This window comes from Hemitrygon akajei, chromosome 23, assembly GCF_048418815.1.
Source record: "Hemitrygon akajei chromosome 23, sHemAka1.3, whole genome shotgun sequence".
Classification (NCBI taxonomy): domain Eukaryota; kingdom Metazoa; phylum Chordata; class Chondrichthyes; order Myliobatiformes; family Dasyatidae; genus Hemitrygon; species Hemitrygon akajei.
This window is the reverse complement of record NC_133146.1, coordinates 42,096,935-42,118,485: the sequence shown is the minus strand read 5'-3', so window position 1 is coordinate 42,118,485 and position 21,551 is coordinate 42,096,935. Positions and strand designations below refer to the sequence as shown.

Here is a 21,551-nt window from a genome sequence, read left to right as displayed (position 1 = left end):
CCCTCCCCCTCACACGAACAAACAGCAGCATCAACATTCCTCTTTCTCCCCCCACCTGCTTACTAAAAGCATCAGCACCCCCCCCCCACCACCCACCATGCAAGCAATGGTAAACATTTTGGGTTCTGTTAAATCTCCTAAAAGGAAAAATCTCATCTTTCTTTGTGTTATTGGAAAGTTGTTAAAATTAAAGATTAACAAGTACCTCAATCATCTGCTTATCACAGTAACAGTTGTGCTGAGAAGTACATTGCAAATGTGCAGGCACTTGATTTTTTAAATTTGTCTCCTGGATTGGGGTTTCATTTATTGACCTCCCCTAGTTCCTGAGGCAATGGACCAAGGCTGACTGTGCTGGTAACACTACCACAATTGAGTATAGTGTGATAGAGACCGCTGTATGTACGAAGGAATGCTGATATAAGTCAGGATGGTGTATGACTTGATGGGTAAATGGAAGTGGTACAACTCCGTACTGGTGCTGTGTACCTATCTGCCACTCGATCCGATTTCTGTGAGGAATAAAATGATCTCGAAAGTCTGGGGCTTCGAGCCACTTGGGTGAAGTCCTCAGTTCCTCCATGCATCCGATATGTTCGCACACTGCAAGTGTACTCTTCTATCCCTGCTGGTGTACGACTGAGCACCACAAAACAGGAACAGGCCCTACAGCACATGATATTGCACTGAACTAATTTAGTTAGTTAAACACCTAACTAAAACAGTCTCTTCTTCCCCCCCCATGGTTCATAGCCCTCCATTCTCTGCATATTTGTGTACCTTTCCTTGAGCATCTTAAATGCTACTATTTATTTCCCACTACTCCCACCTCTGCGAGCGGAATGTAGTCACCCACTACTCACCCACCATTCTCCGGTTCATCTTTTCCGTCATATGACCTGTGCCATCCAATCACTTAAACAGGATACCTATGAGGAAGACTTCTCTAAGTTATTGATTTACCTGGTTCACAGTCAGTGGTCTTCTACTCTTTCTGTCCTCCCTGTATAGCAACCTGCTGCTCCTGCACACTGATCTCCTTGCACTCACAGCCCATCAGTCTAACAACACACTCCAACTAATACTGCCATCCTAATTGATATTTGCAGCCCCTGACTAGACTACCAGCATTGCAGACGATACTCACTGTTCCCGTTTCATCCATCCCAGCCCCAACTAAAAGTCTCAATTCTCTAATTTGACAACTTGAGCGCTAAGGATTGAAGTTCTTCCTGCCAGCACCACTCTTTCCTGCAGATACATTTTCCCTGAATCTTCCTGGATCCAGTTGGGCCCCACCCTAAAAAGTTCTCAGGCTTGCTTTCCTGTGTATGAGTTCAGTAGCATTTTTAGTTCATTATCAGTAAGTCTACAAGATTGGCCTGCTACACATAACTGCCTAAGGTGTCTCTGTCAGTTCCAGCCATGTTCCAGATCTTGGTCTATCTGTTACTCTCTTTATGTGTCTTCATTGGTCAAAGTGGTCTCTAGAACGGGAGGTGCTATTAAAGTAACCTTAATGAGATTTTGCAGTGCATTTCTAGTATCATACATACTGCAGTCGTCATCAGCATAGTGGTGAGAGGAAGGTAGTTTTGATGACACTAAAACCAATTTCTTAAGCCTTGTACACAATTGAAGTGATGGAGCACAGTCTTGACTGCACTCTTTCAAGCAAGCAACAAATATTCTGACAAGTTCCTGGTTTAAACATTGTTAATTATAGATAGAAATTCACGACCCAGCAGACGAACCACACAGTTCGAAGATCTTCCCTGCCCCTAACCCTATAGCTATGGTCGGTCCAATTCAACTTCTAATTAGAGTAATCCTTAGGATGGATGAAAGAGTTTTCTGGTCCTTTTGTTGTTTAAGCTCACCATCACTAGATCAGCTACAAGCTGCAATAGTGATATAGTATTTCTCCACCCAAGCTTAGATGTTGCCAAATCCTCTTGTTTGCCTGCAACGGCTGCTAAGATTATTTCAAGTTATGAACTGAGTTATGTCTGCTAAAGTCAGTCAAGTCTTAGGAACTGAACTGATACTGTGACTGTCAGCAAGCAGCTGTTTTCCCAGGCACCTGATACAGGAAAGCTGTCTGCCCAAGAACGATGCCCTGCAGGATTTTTGCAGTGACAGCCTCAGGTTGTGATAACTGAACTTCAACAACCACAGTTGTTGACATTTGTACATTTGAATGTGCCAGACTCTGTATTTTCTTGATCAGGGGAAAATTTAATGTGAAGCATTCCCTGATCACATCATGCAGAATTTTACTTGACTGATTAACTGACATTTTCATCTGTAAAGAAAATTAAATCAGCATTGAAATTATGTTTTCCTATCTGAGCATTCCTTGGAGCTCTTCATGAACATCAGAGCCTGGAATGAAAATTTCAACATTTGGTTTGAGCATTTTAATAAAGATAGGTGAAGTCTATAATTTCAGTAAAAGAATGTGAAGCTTAGCTAATCTAAGATTTGAACAGATATCAATGGCTGTTACTAGGTTCACTTTTTTTGAATGGTGAACAAAAGTTTTGGAAATACTTCTGTTTTTCAGTACAGTGGCACCTGGAAATGAATCATCTGAGTATAATTGTGCATGTTTGTTCCCCAGCTGGGAGAATCCATCATAGAAATCGCCAGTAACATGATGCTCGTGGATGAACACATATTGTGGATGGCCCAGAATGAAGAAAAGGCATGTACCCGAATTGTGCAGTGCGTGGAACTCATTGCAAACCTTGTGCTAAACAGCAATTCACAGGGTATTTCTAAGGTATTCATTTCATTAATTCTTTTTCTCAATTGATTAGAAAAGATGAATGGATAGATGGACTAAGTTTTATAGTACTGTGTATATTGAAGATAAGTACTTCTTCAGCTCTTAGCAGTTTCATTAATTAGTGGACATTTATGAAATTGCATTTGCAATAACATTCACTGTGGGGTTTCCTCCATTCAAAATAATTTATTTGCAGAAGATCCAAGTGAACAAGTTATTTTTGGTGAAATTTGCATGTGAGGGCTTTCTGAAATCTAGGCAGTGAACAGATTGAACAAGTGTCTCTGTACACTGTTTTTATTATTGTTGTTTATGACAACACCCATGTTTCTTCTTTAACTGAAGGTGATTCAAGCACTCTAAGTTGTTTCAAGGAATGTAAAAGTGGAACCATATTTTCTCTGCTCTTACTGAGGGTGTCTTGTTTATAAGTTGGTTGTAAACTTTCAACTTGGTTAGCAGAGTCAGGCTGCAGCTTTTCAAAAGGCCACGGATCATGATTTTAGTGAAGGCGATTGATTTTAGTGAAGGCGATTGATTTTAGTGAAGGCGATGGATTTTGGGAAAAGTCCACCTCCCAACTCCAGATAATAGCACACACGGTCACAGCGGCCACTCTGGCTCCAATCAACAATGAAATTTCTTATCCTGTTCACCTTTTCTATGACTGCAAAACACTGCTATTCATAAAGAACACTAAAATCGGCAAGTCTGCCTTGCTGGCGAGTGGAATAATGAAGGTGCTGTGCAGCTATGGACTAACACGGGGTGCGGATCCTCACTTTGTGCTGTGGTCTACGACAGCTACTTGGGGAAGCGGCCACTGGGAGCAGTAGATTCAAATGCAGGAGCGCGGTAAGCACGCCAGTGTTCAAGACTTTAAGTAGATCCCTGCAGCTCCACGGTCCTGAAGCTTCCACTCACTGAAGTTCAATTGCTAGAAGATAAACTGAATTTTCTGCACCTGTGTCTGAACCAGGGGGAGATGAGATACTGCTGCAGAGTCATCCTGACAGAAACGTGGCTTGAGCATGACATTCCTACCAGCCATCCAGCTAGAGGGTCTAATATCTTTTCTAGTGGATAGAAATGCTGCAAACTCCAGCAAGAACTGTGAAGGAGCTTTGTGCGCCTATATCAATAAGAACAGGTATGCAAATGCCTCGGTATTAACAGGAGAATTTTAATGGTGAAATGCAGGTCCTTCCACTTACCGAGGGGGTTCACTGCCATTGTGATCATTGTTGATTTCATCTCCCACCCCCCCCCCCCACCAACTCCATGTTCGTGCTGGCAAAGCGCTGTAGGCACTCTATGGCACCATCTGCAACCTCAAAGCCATTCACCCGATGGTGACTTCATTGTTGCTGGTGACTTCAATCAAACCAACTTAAAAACAGCCCTGCCAAAGTTCTACCAGCATGTCAACTTGCTGTAGATCTGGTTTATACCAACATCCACGGAGCCTGCAAGGCTTAGCCCTGACCTCACCTTGGACATCCAGACCCCGCATTTCCATTTTGCTAATCCTTGCATACTGGTTACATGAGTCAAACCATTTCACAAGGAGATCACGAAGGTGCCACCTCAGTGCTACAGGACTGCTTTGAAAGCATGGACTGGAGCGCGTTCAGAGAGGCAGCTACCTATGATCATCATGTCAACTTTGACGAATATGTGGGATCAGTGACCAGTTACATAGGAAAATACATTGAGGATGTTACTGTGTTTACACACTACAGTGCCAGAACAAACCAGAAACCTTGACCGACTGCAGAGGTCCGTGCATTGTTTAGGGATCAGGGGGAAGAGGACGACTCTAAGGTCAGCAAGAGCTGCACTCTTCCATGCCACCAGGAAGGCACTGTGTGAGTACGCACAGAAAAGCCAAGGACACCTTTGTGGCACCAGGGACATGTGGCGCATGTAATAAGGTATGCAAACTGTAACCGGTTACAAGCCCACTCTACACACCCATGATAGTAGCGGATTCTTTCCTGACAGGCTGAGTGCCCTCTCTGCATGATTCGATGCATTGGATGATGTGATATCGATGTAAGTCCCCTCTACTCTGAGGAACAGGCACCCTGTCTGGCTGCACGATAGGTAAGGATGATCCTTGCCAGGGTAAACCCACACAAAGCTATGGGGTCAGATGACGTACCTAGTCAGACGCTGAGGGACTGTGCAGCACAGCCAGCAGAGGTCTTAATGGACATCTTCAATATCTCTTTAAAACACTCCACTGTCCCTGCAGGCTTCAAGGCAGCCATCATCATTCCAATGCCCTAGAGAGCAACGGTAGCTGGCCTAAATAATTACCACCCAGTGGCACTGACTTCAACAATCATGCAGTGCTTTGAGTGGGTAGTAATGGATTGTATAAAATCCCACCTTCCAGCCACATTGGACTTGTTCCAGTTTGCCTACCACTCAAAGCAGTCCACTGATGGTGCCATTGCCTCGGCCCTCCACTCTGGCCTGCCCTACCTCAAAAACGATGGCTCGTACACCAGGACATTGTTCATCAACTTCAGCTCGGAGTTTAACACGATCGTCCCTCAGAAGCGGGTGGATAAACTGTGCTTGTTGGGACTCAACAGCCCTCTCTGTAAGTGGATCTTGGACTTCTTGATGGGAAGCTGATGCTGCTGTTCACGCTGCTGACTCACGACCTCACTGCCAGGTTCAGCTCAAAATGCATCAAGTACACTGATCATACTGCAATGGCTGGCCTCATCAGTAACAATATTGAGTCATCATACAGAGGGGAGGCAGAGAGGCTTGTCAAATGGTGCAAAAGCAACAACCATTGTGGACAAGACAAAAGAGATGATTGTGGACTTCATGAAGGCACAGGTCAGCCACTCTCCATTGCACACCAATAGCTCTGCTGTGGAGAGAGTGAAGAGCACAAAGATCCTTGGTGAGTACATGCAGATGAAGGGCCCAAATCTTTGTTGAAGATATTTACTACCCATTCCACAAACTCTTTGACCCACTACCATCAGGAAGGAGGTACAGAAGCATCAGGATCAGGACTGCCAGACTGGGTAACAACTTCTCTCACGCTGTGACATTAATGAATACTCTTCTGTCAATGAGGTCTCATTACTGGGACAGCAATCTGTCTACTGTTTACCTACACATTACACGCCTTTGAATTATATTAACTTTGAATTGACTTTATTTCTTATATACTTCACATACATGAGGAGTAAAAATCTTTACATTACATCACCATTTAAATGTGCAATGTGCAATTTATAGTATTTTTTTAATAAATAGTATGTACAACAGGACAGTCAATATAGCATAGAAATACAGTTGTGTCAGCATGAATTAAGCAGTCTGATGGCCTGGTGCAAGTAGCTGTCCCGGAGCCTGTTGGTCCTGGCTTTTATGCTGTGGTACCGTTTCCCGGATGGTAGCAGCTGGAACAGTTTATGGTTGAGGTGACTCGGGTCCCCAATGATCCTTCGGGCCCTTTTTTGCACCAGTCTCCATAAATTTCCTGAATAGTGGCAAGTTCACTTCTACAGATGTGCTGGGCTGTCTGCACCACTCTCTGCAGAGTCCTGCGATTGAGAGAAGTACAGTTCCTATACCAAGCAGTGATGCAGCCAGTCAGGGTACAGTCGGCCCTCCTTATCCACAGGCGATTGGTTCTGGGACCAATACTAAAAAACGCAGATGCTCAAGTTGGTGGACTTTAGGACTCGGCGGAGCTCTGGACCTTATTTAACCTGTCTCAGGGCGGTGGACTTTAGGACCTGGCGGAGCTCTGGACCTTATTTAACCTGTCTCAGGGCGGTGGACTTTAGGACCTGGCAGAGCTCTGGACCTTATTTAACCTGTCTCAGGGCGGTGGACTTTAGGACCTGGCGGAGCTCTGGACCTTATTTAACCTGTCTCAGGGCGGTGGACTTTAGGACCTGGCGGAGCTCTGGACCTTATTTAATCTGTCTCAGGGCGGTGGACTTTAGGACCTGGCGGAGCTCTGGACCTTATTTAACCTGTCTCAGGGCGGTGGACTTTAGGACCTGGCGGAGCTCTGGACCTTATTTAACCTGTCTCAGGGCGGTGGACTTTAGGACCTGGCGGAGCTCGAGATCTGCCGCCTGCAGTGTTTCTGTTCTAAAAAAACGATCACAAATGAATATAAAGTTGAAATAATAAAGCGATTGGAAAGAGGTGTAACGCCATCAGTTACTGGAAAAAAGTTATGCTACAGTCGGTCAACGATTGGAACAATTTTAAAGGATAAAGTGAGAATAATGGAACATGTGAAGGCCCTGCCCTGATGAAAGCTACAATTATTACTGAGCAACGCAGTGGTTTAATTATTGAAATATATACGTATCTTAAGTGTTTTATATGCATAGAATGGTAAAATATATACTGTACTATATACTAAGACAAAACGTTTGACTAACTGACACTAAATAATACCAGATGTACCTGTTCCGACTTAGAGAACTTCCATTTCTTTTACAATTCCTGATCCGCGGTAACTTATGCACATCCTCCCGTGTACTTTAAATCATCTCTAGATTACTTATAATATCTAATACAATGTAAATGCTGTGTAAATAGTTGTTATACTGTATTGTTTAGGGAATAATGACAAGAAAAAAAAGTCTACATGCTCAAACAGCAAGTGCTGGAGAGAGAACTTCCGGGTTTTCCCGACCCGCGGTTGGTTGAATCCGTGCATGCAGAACCCGCAGATAAGGCGGGCTGAATGTACTCTCAATTGTGCCTCTGTAGAAAGTCCTTAGGATTTGGGAACTCATGCTAAACTTCTTAAACTATCTGAGATAAAAGAGGCACTGTTGTGCTTTTTTCACCACACAGCCGGAATGTACAGACCACGTGCGATCCTCGTTGATGTGGATGCCGAGGAACTTAAAGCAATTCACCCTCTCAACTCCAGATCCATTGATGTCAATAGGGGTTAACCTGTCTCCATTCCTCCTGTAATCCACAACCAGCTCCTTTGTTTTTGCGACATTGAGGGAGAGGTTTTCTTGACACCACTGTGCGACAGGACATCAGTCATTCAGACATGTTACCTTGATCTTTTTAGGTACTGGAACAATGGTGGATGTTTTGAAGCGGGAGGGCACCCTACACTGGGAGAGGGAGAGATTAAAAATGTCTGTAAGCATACCTGCCAGTTGTGCTGTGTACACTCTGAGTACCTGCCCTGGGATGTCGTCCGGTCCCATAGACTTGCGACGTCCTCTCGTTGGGAACACCTGTGTACCTCAGCCTCAGAGGTGTAGGTTGCATTGGTGGCTCTCCTCAGGGGCTCAATGTTGGTGATATCAAACCGAGCTTAAAAAAGATTTAGCTCATTTGGGAGAGAGGCAGCAATGTTGGCAGCACCATTGCACTTAGCTTTGAAGTCTGCGATGGTGTGCAGACCTTGCCATAAGCTGTGTGTGTTGTTGATGGAGAGCTGTGTCTGGATCTTGTCCCGGTATTGTCTCTTTGCTGCCTTGATGACTTTGCGTAGATCATAGCGGCATTTCTTGAGTTCCTGTTGGTTACCAGCACATAAGCTCCGTCTCACATGGTTAGTGCTGCTTGCACTGAACTGTTGATCCTGGGTTTCTGGTTTGGATAGATCCTGACAGATTTTTGGAGGACAACGTCTTCGATGCACTTCCAGATGAAGTTCGTGACCCCTTCTGTGAACTCAGAGACATCCTCATCATGAAAGACGTTCCAGTTGACATCATCAAAGTAGTCCTGTAGCATGGGGATCGATTGGTCAGAGCGACAGAGGATGGTTTTAACTATGGCGACCTTTTGTTTCAGCTTCTGCCTGTACCTCAGCAGAAGAAAGATGGCGGAGTGATCCAATTTCACAAACGGTGGACGGGGGGGGGGGGGGGGTGCTTTGTAAGTGTTGTGGAAGGGAGAGTAGCAGTGGTCGAGTAGGCTATCTCCCTGTGTGCTCACCTGATGTGCTGACAAAACTTCAGAGCGACTTTAGACAGCGACAGTCTATTAAAGTCTTCGGCGATGATGAAGGCAGCCTCTGGGTGTGCAGTTTCCAGGGTGCTGATGGTTTCGTACAGTTCCTTGAGAGCCAGGTCAGTATCAGCCTGCAGTGGAATATACACAGCTGTGAACTCTCTAACAGCCAGAAAGGTCTACACAGCAGCACAAGGTACTCCAAATCCGGGGAACAAAAGGATATTGAGGGCATGCACATTCCAGGGGTCGCACCAAGCATTATTGACCATGAAGCGTACCCCACCTCCTTTACTCCCCAGAGAGGTTTTTAGACCTGTCCACCCGAAACAGGGAGAACCCAGAGGGCTCGTGGCGTGATCCGGTATCTCCTCCATCAGCCAGGTCTCCACGAAGCACAAAACATTACATTCCTTTGTTTCCTGCTGATAGGAGATTCTGGCTCTCACTGAAAGTTAGCCAGGAGTAAGTTAGGGAGCGGCGGTCAGTTAGCATGCTCTTTCTACCTCACTGGAATGCCGGCCATTCTCCCTCACCTCCGCCGTTGCTTCCAGGGTAGCATTGGTGTGATAAAGGAGCCTCCCATGGATTGTGTAAGCAGGGTTCTCAGTGTAGAAAAGGTGCCACATTGTAGGTAAGTGCTGTCTTCCCAATGTTCAGACAGTCAGTCGATCATATCTGATGTGAGTATCAGCTTCTTGCACAAGAAGTGCGAAGGAAATTGCAGAAATTAGCAGTACATTGTAAAGTTGGTATGGAGCTTGCAACACAGCCACCGTATGTGGCACCAGCTTAAGAACTTATTTATGGTAATATTTTGGTTTAGGTTCTGTATGTGATATATGTTTTACGGATGCACAATGGCCTGGAGAAACATTGCTTCATTTGGTTGTATAAATGTACAGTCAGATAACAAAAACTGGAACTTGAACATAGTCATAATATATATCACTATGAAGCAAGACTTTTTTTGAAGTTCTTATTTTGAGGCATTGATGTAAGTTTATAAACTGTTTTGATTGTTCTATCCTGGGATACATCTCATAAGTAGCTTTTAATTCCCTTTACTGTTTGAGGCTTCTACTCTTGATTTGTGATCTACATAAATATGCAGTCATGCACATGGGAGCTAAAGAGCAAATTTTGCTTCGTTACTGCAGTTCAGTACTAGATTTATCTTCTGATTTCTCATTCTGGACTTCGTATCAACTCTTGTTTTATGCTTGAAGTATCAAGTGAATTTATTTTGCAAAACTTAAATTGACAGGTAAAACGCAGGAGTATTGTAGTGTAATAATATAAAATTATCTTCAAGTTCACCAAAACTGGCCTTCTACATAACTCCGTGCATCATCAAAATATTGAAAAGTCTGACATTTTCAGTCCAAAGCTAATGCTTGGAAATATATCTGTTCTGTATTTAATATTTCAGTAATATTTGAGTAATCTTATAAATACATTGTTTGAGTAAACATTCTTTGTTTGTATAATTCATTATGGTATGTAAAAATACATGATTTGTATACGTCATCACACTACCATGTGATAACTGCATGCCTCACTTAAAGTAAAAACATCATGTTAGATGCACATTTTGAACTCCTGTGTCTTCTTTTGAATTAGTTTAATGTTTTGAAGTTATAAAACATAACAACATTGTTTTCAGATCACAGAGGAACATACGATTTGGGACAAATGATTCACTCCCAATTGTACTGTATGTTAAATGCCAAAATGGCTCAGTGAAGTTGGAAAGGAAATTCCCATGCTGTTAATAGAAACTGCCTGACTTTTAGCACCTTCCAATTAAATGTATAGGAATAAAATTCATGTAAATTGGACATGGTCTTCCTAACTCCTTGCATAAGTGCAGTAAGACATTTCAATCCAAAAATTCATCTGCACCAGGAAAGATGCAGTTAATCTGCATTGGATGCTGGCTCAGTGCAAGTTTGGTAGGTCGGTCCACTTTCTGAAAAACTCTAACCCACATAAAGCTAGCAGGAGATGAGTAGAACAGGCATTCCACTACTAATCTCACGCAATTCCCTGTTGTCCATTTGCTTTACAGCACAGGAACTTGGACAAGCCACAAATCGCAGAAGAGAGAGGTGATTGATTGGGTGAATTGTAACTTGCCCTCCAGTTTAGCCTCCGGGAATTAGGGGACGATGTTCTTAATCAATTGCTGGGAGTGGTGATCATGGGTGCTGAATCAGTGTTGTCATCATAGAGTCATAGAATACTATAGCATAGAAACAGGCCCTTCAGCCCATCTACTCGATGCCAAACTATTGATCTGTCTAGTCCCATTGACCTGCATCTGGGCCATAGCCCTCCATACCCCTTCCATCCGTGTACCAATCCAAATTTCTCTTAAATGTTGAAATAATGTAGTATCCATATCCACCACTTGCTCTGGCAGCTCGTTCCACACTCTCACCATTCTCTGAGTGAAGAAACTCCCCCTCATGTTCCCATTAAACATTTCACCTTTCACCCTGAACCCATGACCACTAGTTCTAGTCTCATCCAACCTCAGTGGAAAAAGCCTGCTTGCATTTACCCTATCTAAACTCCTTATAATTTTGTATATCTCTATCAAATCTCCAGTCATTCATCTTTGGTTTAGGGAATTAGGTCCTAACATATTCAGCCTTTCTCCAAAACTCAGGTACTCAAGGCCTGGCAAAAATCTTGTGAATTTTCTCTGCATTATTTCAATCTTATTGATATCTCTCCTGTAGGTTGGTTTGGACTCTGTTCATCTCCCAAGTAAATACAGATGCAAAAATCCCATTTTAGATTTCCCCATCTCTTTTGGCTCCATTCTTAGATGACCAGTCTGAACTTCTAGGGGACCAATTTTGTCTGTTTTTATCCTTTTGCTCATAATATATCTGCAAAAGCCCTTGGGATTTCCTTCATACGAATCCCAGCCAGAGCAACCTCTTGCCACCTTTTAACTCGCCTGATTTCCTTCTGTTCTTTTGCATTTCTTATACTCCTCTGCTTATCGCTACTGCTTTTTTTTTACTTACCCAGAGACTTAATATCTCTCGAAAACCATGGTTCCCTAAATCTGTTACCTTTGCTGTTTACTCTGACATCAACATAGAAACAGTGTACTTTCAAAATTCCACTATTGAAGGCCTCCCACTTATCAAGTACACCTTTGCCAGAAAACACTTAACAAATCCTTGCTGATACCATCAAAATTGGCCTTTCTCCTATTTAGAATCTCAACCCACAGACCAGACCTACCCTTATCCATAATTATCTTGAAACTAATGGCGTTATGATAACTAAATGCAAAGTGTTCCTCCACACAAACTTCTATTACCTACCCTGTCTCATTTAGTAATAGGAGATCTAGTATCACATACTTTCTTGTTGAGACTTTTGTGTACTGATTAAGGAAACTTCCCTAAACACATTTGACAAATTCAACCCCATCCAGCCCTTTTACTGTATGGAAGTCCCAATCAAAATGTGGACAGTTAAAATCACCTACTATCACAACCTTATGTTTCTTACAACAGTCTGCAATCTGCAGACTCTTGGGTGCTCTATAATATAATCCCATTAATGTGGCCATTCCTTTCTAATTCCGCAGTTCCACCTATATAGTCTCAGTAGAGAAGCTCACCAGTCTGTCCTGTCTGAGCATAGCTGTGACAATTTCACTGACTAATAATACCTTCCTCCTTTAATCCCTCCTGCTCTATCACGTCTAAAATAATTGAACCCTGGAACATAGAGCTGCCAATCCTGCCTGTCCTGCAACAAGTCTCACTGAAGGCTACAACTTCATTATTCCACGTGCTGTTCCATGCCCAAAGCTTATCTGCCTTGCATTGAAATAAACTCAACTCAGAACATTAGTCCGTCCATGCTCAACATTTCGATTCCTGACTTTGTTTGTAGGCTTAACAATATCTTACCCCACAACTACTCCACTGTCTGTTCTGGCACTCTGGTTCTTATCCATCTGCAACTCTGGCTTAAACACCCCACCACCAGCACCAGCACCGGTCTCTAAATAATTTAGACACTTCACAGTAGGTCTCCATTCTGATTCTCCAATTGCATAAGCAGATTCATGTGAAAGAATTTCAAACTCTCTCCAATGTTTCATTTTTGTCAATGGCTAACATATCATTTATTTTCCTTTCATGTGTGCTGATTTGTGTACAAGGACAGCCATTTACACGGCAGCACATCAGAATTGCGCACCTCTGAAACAACTTACTGCTCCTATATTTCTTACCAAAGCAGAAAACATTATATTTATCCACATTATGTGATATTTGCTTTCAAATTGTTGTCATGATTGAATCAACCTTTTATATCATGAAGGAAATTTAATGAAACGTTTTGGAATTCAAACATTTGACTCCATGCTTAAAAAAAGGCTGTCCAGAAATTAATGAATCATATAATATTGCTTTACAAATTAGGCCTCACTCCACTCTCTAATTGTAGGAATTTTATGAAATTATGTTTGGAGAGCATAAGTAGAATTTGCTCTGTCAATCTCCTAATGACCAAAGGTTCCTAAGGATTCAGTCCCAGTGGGATGATACCAACTGTTGTGCTTCAATATCAATTGCATCTGTGATTATAGATCTCATTATCTCCATTTCAGTCACGCTTACAATGCTTGCCTGTCTCATTGCCCAAAAATTCAGTTGCATAACATTTCTTTTGCACTGCTATTAGAGATTGAGTTTTCCACAGAGTGAGACTCAATAATAATCACCCTGACCTACTTTCTGCAATGAACGTATGGATGACATTACCCACGGACTATATTGCTTATGGGTTAACTATTGTTGGGAACCCCAGGAGAGACCAGCATTGGATACTCCTGGAATAACCCAGATATCTGAGCACAGGAAGGACTCCAACTTTACTTCCATCCTTCAGAACCTGTCCCCATATTGCAGGATCATCCCTGCTTTTCCATACCTCTTCCCCAAACTTGCAATCTAGCTACCTTCAGGCTTGACCTTCAACCCCAACCCTCTCACTCACTTGCATTATGTTCCTTTTCTCTCCACGGCACTTTATGTATCATGCCCTCAGTGAGTCTCCCAAGGCTGTCAGAGCAAAGGCTACCTAAACTTGGGTCACTGTGTTCCAATTTCCTCCCACCCCACCAATTAACTGTGTACTTGGCTCTGATGTCACCACCTCAGTCTCACTATCAAATTACAGGGCTCTTGTGCCCCCCACAATTCTACACCCCTCCCCCAATCCTCATGCTGTGGTCACAATGCATCCCCAAGAACCCTTGTGGTAACCAAACATTCCAACCCCATAACCCCCAACTCAAAACAGACCACCAGCCAATAAACTTTAGTCATAAAGTATGTAACTGAAATGCCTATGTGATGAGAATTGAAGTACCAAGTAGAAGATGTCTGTGAGACCCCCCCATCACTCTCTCTCCAGCCAACAACAGTTGGAGCCGGTACTGGGATGATTCTCGCTGGTGCCCTAGCGCAGTGTCTTCCTAAACTTTTTTGGGTGCATTAAATTTCTGTTCCATTATACCTAAAGCTTATGTATCTTGCTGTCCTCAATGGGGTTACAAGGCTTCCCTCCCCAGCTGCTCATAGATCCATACCTGAGGCAACCACTCTGTTCTGTAGAGTGTATTTTGTGAGGTTCAAACTGTCAGTCAGTCAAATCCCCTGTGGGTATTCTTATAGAGATAGCTGCATCTCACTTTGCTCACTCATAGACCAACCAAATAAAAAGTCTCCAGCAGGTCCAAGGTTGTTTAAGAGATGGCAGAGGATTCCTTGCTGAAGGAGCTTCCTGGGAATTCACGAAAGCCAACAAAAGCTAACTATTAGCTTGTGGAATAATGGTGAGAGATTGGCAGATCATTTAAATATTGCCATTAACATTAAGCAATTGCACAAGACTTAAGCATAGATTTTTTAATTGATGCAATTATAAAATCATCAGATAATTAGTGAGTATAAATGATGGTGTCTATAATCGAGTTCAAATGATTACAGCTGTATTTCAGTGAAGACAGAATAGGATAATGTTTGCTTGTTGGGCTGTATTCAATGCAGTCAATAACATGAGTTTAGTCCAGTGCAGAGATGTGTTGAACAATTACTGACTTGATACAGTTGGAGTACCCTTTATCCAAAGTGCTTGAGGCCAGAAGTTTTTCAGATTTTGAATTTTGGAGTATGTAATAAGATAGCTTGGGATTGCCATTATTTCTAACGCTGAATTTATGTGCTACTGGTAGGCAGTCTTTGTCTTCCACTTGCTCATCACATAGGTCAGTAGGATTCAATGGGTTTCAATCGGTACATTTAATGTCAGAGAAATGTACATCCTGAAATTCTTTTTCTTCACAAACATACACGAAAGCAGAGGAGTTCCCAAAGAATGAATGGCAGTTCAATGTTAGAACCCCAAAGTCCACCTCCAGCTCCCCCTCCCACGCACAAGCAGCAGAAAGCAACGACCTGCCCCCCCCCACCAGCAAAAAAGCATCAGCACCCCCCAGCGCGCTCTCAAGTGCATGGCAAAGCATTAATGAAGACACAGACTTGCAGTACCCTGAAGACTACACGTTCACCCAGTAATTCAACATACCATAGGCTTTCTCTCTCCCTAATGTGATAAAGAGGTGTCCCCGTTTCACATGTATGTACTTAACAGTAAAAATTATAACATATCATTAATATAATGAAAATATAACGTGTGCAGGGTAACAAAAACAGCACAGCAGCATCGGGAGAATACCTGAATCAGCGTAGAACAATGACAAACAACAGCAGGCTTTCAGTCTCTGACCACGATCATGTTTTGATTAAAATGTTACAGTACACTGTATTTGTATTTTACTTTTTTTTAAGATGTTATGTAATGTATAAAATAAGCAGCATTGTAGATTTTTTCTGGTGTTAGATTTCATCAGCGACAATATTAACAAATTCAAAAATAATTTTGCTGCTTCGGGATCAGCAGATGCTTTAAAAATTTAATACCATGCCTTTTCTTAAATTTCTGCAACAAGCCTGCTGAATATTCAAAATTACCTTCAATTCTCAGTTTGTTGTGATAGATCTTTGTGTGTTTCATGATCAGCGTACCATTAAGTGACATATGTTCACTCCAGTGCTGATGACTCCACTCTTTCCGTAAGCAATCACGATCCATTTTTCACCTTAAGCATTGTTTTCTATTTTTCATTACAAATGTGAGGTCACTTCTTAGAGCTGTCTCTGGTGTGTAGAGACCTGCGCATCACCTGGGGACCTTCCCAGCAACTTGTGGAATTTCCATTGTTGACATCACGTCAGTGATCGTAAAAATTCTGATTTCAGAGGCTTTTGGATAAGGGTTTCTCAACCTGTACTTCATTTTTGTTTGCTCTCTGAATTTCTATTTATGAAACATTCTAACTCCCTTACCTGTAAATTATCTGAAATTTTTTTATAGCTCTAAGTAATGAATGAGACATTCTTCATCCCCAGTCATCTGAAACAAATATCAAATATTGCAGCAAGATCAAATTCTTGAATAGCTGCACTAATTGTTTTTTCCAAGAATCCAGGTTACCCTTGAGTTTTGTAAATAGCATAATGCAATCAGGCCCACTATTTGTAGCCTGCTTTCCAAAGATACAGTCCAAGCTACATTAAGCAACAGTACGGAGAGAAAAATAGCAGTGAAGTGCAATAGTGATTTCAAACAAAATTTGGCACCAAGCCAAAAGCTTAATCTTGGGGTTAAGTTTTAAGGAACAACTTACAGGATGGGAAAAGGGCAAAGCAACAAAGATTTTATGGATACAGCAGTGCTAGAATGATTAACACGGGACATGCTCAAGAGACAAGAATTGAAAATCTCATGTGGTTATAAAAAGTGGGAGAAATACAGAATAGAGTTGGTCAAGGGAAAATAAGGATGTGCAGATTTAACTTGAATTACTGTTTAAAACAAAGCCTATCAAGGAAAGTGGACGTAAGCAGGGCTCCGTGTAACTTAAGGCAGAAATGGCAGAGCTTTTGCTGAAATTTTGAAGTGATCACTATATTGACACTCAATTTTTTTTAAAGCTTATACTTTACTAAGTAATGCTGGACATGAATTGTCTGAACAAGATATGTAAGTCAAATCGTGTTGGCAGTGTAACAGCTTCTTTCTGATTTCAAAACAGTAAACGTAAATCTGTTTTGTAGTATAGAATTGAACCCTACAGGCAAGAACATGTTAACTTTGTATTTAAAACCAATGAGAAATGCTGTAATATATTCTTGCCTGGAGGTTCTGAATTATTCAAATGTTCACAGGAGTATACACTTAAAATCACACTTTCTCTATTGAACCAGTGCAAGGAATAACCTATAACCTCTTGTGTTCTCACTAAAGGGGAGCAATTTGCATTCTGCAGGGAAGGTTTCTGTTAAATATTTCAGGCTCCCCAACCATGTCTCTTGTTTGTTAATTCACATCAGCCTGTGACTCCATTTTTCCTTCAAAGCAGGCTGAGTATTAAAATGCACTTTGCATGTTAATGTCATTTTATTATGCAGGCAGCAATCATGCTAACTTGAATTTTGTTGATTGAGGTCCAAGTTCTATCGGCAAACTCTGAGGTTTAGTCTTTCTTACAACAGTAACAACCATGTTTCAGGTAATTTATCATGACCTTTGAAAATTTGTCTCAGTGAACCATTCAGTTTTGCATCCATTAAAGCTGAAATGAAGTAAGATTTAAGGCTGACTATAAATAAAATAAACCAGCGTTTCTTTTACAATGTCACGCAATGCTGAGCAATTTCTGTTCATCATGGATGACTGCCAGCTAGCAATTAACAATGCTGAATTGGCTCAGTGAGATAGCAAGGCTTTCCATGAGACCAAAAAACACACACACAAAGGTGGAACTAGAAATGGCAAAGTATCAAGCTTAAGCTCATATACCTAAATGATGCACAAACTTCTTGTCATGTCACTGAAATTCCATTTGGTCAAATATGTTCTCACCAGGTTTCCACGAATATAGCTCTCGAGGCCTTCAAGATCAAGCCATCCAGTTTCACAGGCATGACCTGCACAGCTTTCCAGAAAGTTGCTTCAAGTCTACAGACATCATCGCGTCGTGGTGCTGGTCAACAGGTCTGGGAGGCTGAATCTCGTCGAGACCAACATCTGAATTTTAAATGCAATACGGGCAATCTTTCCAGTTCTCTTGTGAATTTCCCAGTTAAGGTAAGGATGATTTGTGGTGGGTTTGTAAAGCAGGTTTTCTGTCACAGCTCTCTTTTCAAATGTCAAGATGATTAACATTCTAAGTAAGCTATCAGTGCTAAAGTGTTTTTTTTTGCCTAATCCACCAACTAAAACAAGGATCACTTACAATTAGTGTAACTATTAATTATAATTGTCTTTTATTTATTCACAGGATATAGGTATTCTTGGTTGGGTCATTATTTATTGTCTGATATTTACTAACTGCACTTGGGAAGATTTATTCAGGCTGTATCAGTCCAGCGAGGGAGTCAGTATGATGGTTGGCTTGTTGAACTGGGTGCAATCTGAATAGTAGAAGTGTTAGGCAGGGAGTCCAAGGCTTTTTCTCCAAGGCAATATAGGAATGTATGTGCAAGTCATTATAGCATGTTGCTTCAAGGAGGTGTTGTTGTAATACGGCTGCTATACTTGTCTTTCTAAATGGGTAGAATTCATGTGTCTGGAAGGTGAAATAATCTTTATGAGTTATTTTAGTGCTTCTTGCCATGTGCATTGTAGATCAGGGAATGGATTAGGGAAACATAGAAACATAGAAAATTTACAGCTCAATACAGGCCCTTTGGCCCACAATGCTGTGCCGAACATGTACCTACTTTAGAAATTACCTCGGGTTACCCATAGCCCTCTATTTTGGTAAGTTCCATATACCTATCCAGGAGTCTCTTAAAAGGCTCTATTGTATCTGCCTCCACCACTGTCACTGGCAGCCCCTTCCACGCACTCATCACTCTCTGCGTAAAAAACTTACCCCTGACATTTCCTCTGTACCTACTTCCAAGTACTTTAAAATTGTACCCTCTTGTGTTAGCCATTTCAGCCCTCTGACTATCCACATGATCAATGCCTCAAAAAGCTTCCGACTATCCACACGATCGATGCCTCAGGAAGTGAGTCACTTATCACAGAGTACTCAGCCAATGGCCGATGCTTCTGTTTAGATAGTAGATCAATTCAGTGAATGGTGGCCCAAGATGTTAATGGAGTCCAAGAATGCACTTGGATATCAAGGAGATACCGTTGGCTTGACAGAGATGATAATTGTGACACTATTTTAGCACTAGCTGCCTGAGCCTGAATATCCATAAATCGTTGCATGCAGAGATGGGCTGTTTCTTACAAGATCAAGGAGGTAATGATGTGCATTTATTAATCACTGGTTCTGCCACAGGTGGAAATTTCCTTCTGTACTATGCACTAAACAACAAGAAAGATTAGAGAGAAAGCAGATGAGACCTACTTGAATGATGACAGGAATGAGATTTTAGTTTTTGTGGATGGATTGGAGAAGCTTTGTTTTCTCTTTGAAGCAGAGGAGGTTGGGGGGGGGGTTTAATTTTTTTAATCAGGAAGCAGGTTGAGAGAGTGGGTAGAGATATTTTGTTTTCTTCTTGCAGAAGTCTGGAATGAGATTACCTAATGAACCAAAACTGACATTTTAATATACTTCTGCTTTCTATATGAAGAAAATTATTAGGATCCGGAATGCATAGTTGGGAATAGATAATGTAGTCAGATTCAAGCATGGTATGCAAAAAGAAACTGGCTGTGTACCTGAAAAAAGATATATAGGGTCATTGGAGTGGGACAGGTTATGGGACCAGTTGGCGTAGATTCAATGGGCCAAATGGCCTTCTTCCATGCTGAAACTATTCTCTGAACAAAAGAGTTGTGAACGGAATTGAGAGCTATAGTGATCAGTAGGCCATGCTTTATCTGAACTTGTGTTGATGGAAAGATCATTCACAAGAGAAGCTAGAGGTGCTTGGGCCTAAATGACAACTCCAGTGATGTCCTGGTACAAAAACAAATGACATCATCCTTAAAGTATGATGCAACTCGGTTATGAATTTGACTTGAATTCCTCATTACACTCACTTCATTACACTCTACCTTGATACTAAGCCCAATAATTGTTACCTCACCTGTGAATTCAACTCTCATCCATTTTCTTTGACTGAGGTCATAATGAGATCTAAAATCTAGTCAGCTTAATGACTTCCCTGACTGTGGTCCTTGGAAATGTACTTGTTACTCATGCTGAACCCAAAATGATGTACAATAAAAGTTCAACAAAACTCCTTATTTTGTAATTTAAATAAAGTCAATACATTTTAGCAGTCTTCTGAACTTGACATTGTGCCTCTAAGAATCATTGTGTATGTTCATCTTCATTTCCCTTTGTCTCTGTACACTTTTAAAATTGAGGCACTCATAATTTATTTCCACACTTGTGTTTAATTTCATCTGTGCATCTCACCGGTCCATGAACTCCTGATGTCTGTGTCTATCATCTACATTAGTTACCACATCTGTGTCTGCAGCCTCTTATAATCTTAGAAATTATGATCTGTGTATCCCAACCCCAAGTTATTGAAGAATATCGAAGAAAATCAAAGGTGGAGGATGAATACATGGCTGAAGGATTGGAGCAGGGGGCAGGGATTCAGATTTCTGGATCATTTTGACCTCTTTTGGGGCAGGAGTGACCTGTACAAAAAGTACAGGCTGCACTTGAATCCCAGGGGGACCAATATCCTGGCAGAGAGGTTTGCTAAGGCTATTGGGGAGAGTATAAACTAGGTTTTCTGGGGAGTAAGAACCAAACTGAAGAGATGGAGGAAGAGGAGGTTGGCTCACAAATAGAGAAAGCTTGGAGATAGACAGGTGATAGAGAAGGGATGTGCTCAGACCAATGGTTTGAGATGTGTCTATTTTAATACAAGGAGTATTATGAACAAAGTGGATGAGCTTAGAGCATGGATCAGTACTTGGAACTATGATGTTGTGGCCATAGAGTTAGTGGCATGGATGCAGAAAAGGAGGAAAACATGGAGCGGTTCTCTGTGGGTAGAAGTTAGGAAGTCTTTGGGTGTTTTTATAGACCACTCAATAGTAACAGGGACATCGAGGAGCAGATAAGGAGGGAGATTCTGGAAAGGTGTAATAATAACAGGGTTGTCGTGGTGGGAGATATTAATTTCCCAAATATCAATTGGCACGTCCCTAGAGCGAGGGGTTTAGATGGGGTGGAGTTTGTTAGCTGTGTTCAGGAAGGTTTCTTGACACAATATGCAGATAAGCCTACAAGAGGAGAGGCTGTACTTGATCTGGTATTGGGAAATGAACCTGGTTAGGTGTCAGATCTCTCAGTGGGAGAGCATTTTGGAGACAGTGATCACAATTCTATCTCCTTTACCATGGCATTGGAGAGAGATAGGAACAGACAAGTAAGGAAAGTGTTTAATTGGAGTAAGGGGAAATATGAGGCTATCAGGCAGAGCCTGGAAGCATAAATTGGAAACAGATGTTCTCAGTGAAATGCATGGAAGAAATGTGGCAAATGTTCAGGGGATATTTGCGTGGAGTTCTGCAAGGTATGTTCCAATGAGACAGGGACAGGGAACCATGGTGTACAAAGGCTCTTGTAAATCTAGTCAAGAAGAAAAGGAGAGCTTACAAAAGGTTCAAAAAGCTAGGT

General features: G+C 41.8%; 1 protein-coding gene across 3 annotated transcripts in view; it reads left to right on the top strand.

The window, feature by feature from the left end:
- adgra1b (adhesion G protein-coupled receptor A1b) overlaps positions 1-21,551 on the top strand; it is a 533,717-nt gene that overhangs the window by 348,658 nt on the left and 163,508 nt on the right. For all 3 annotated transcript variants that reach the window (XM_073027522.1, XM_073027521.1, XM_073027520.1), the window contains 2 exons: positions 2,624-2,785; positions 17,810-18,031. In XM_073027522.1, the coding sequence (XP_072883623.1) occupies positions 2,624-2,785; positions 17,810-18,031 (384 nt within the window). The remainder of the gene's footprint in view (positions 1-2,623; positions 2,786-17,809; positions 18,032-21,551) is intronic.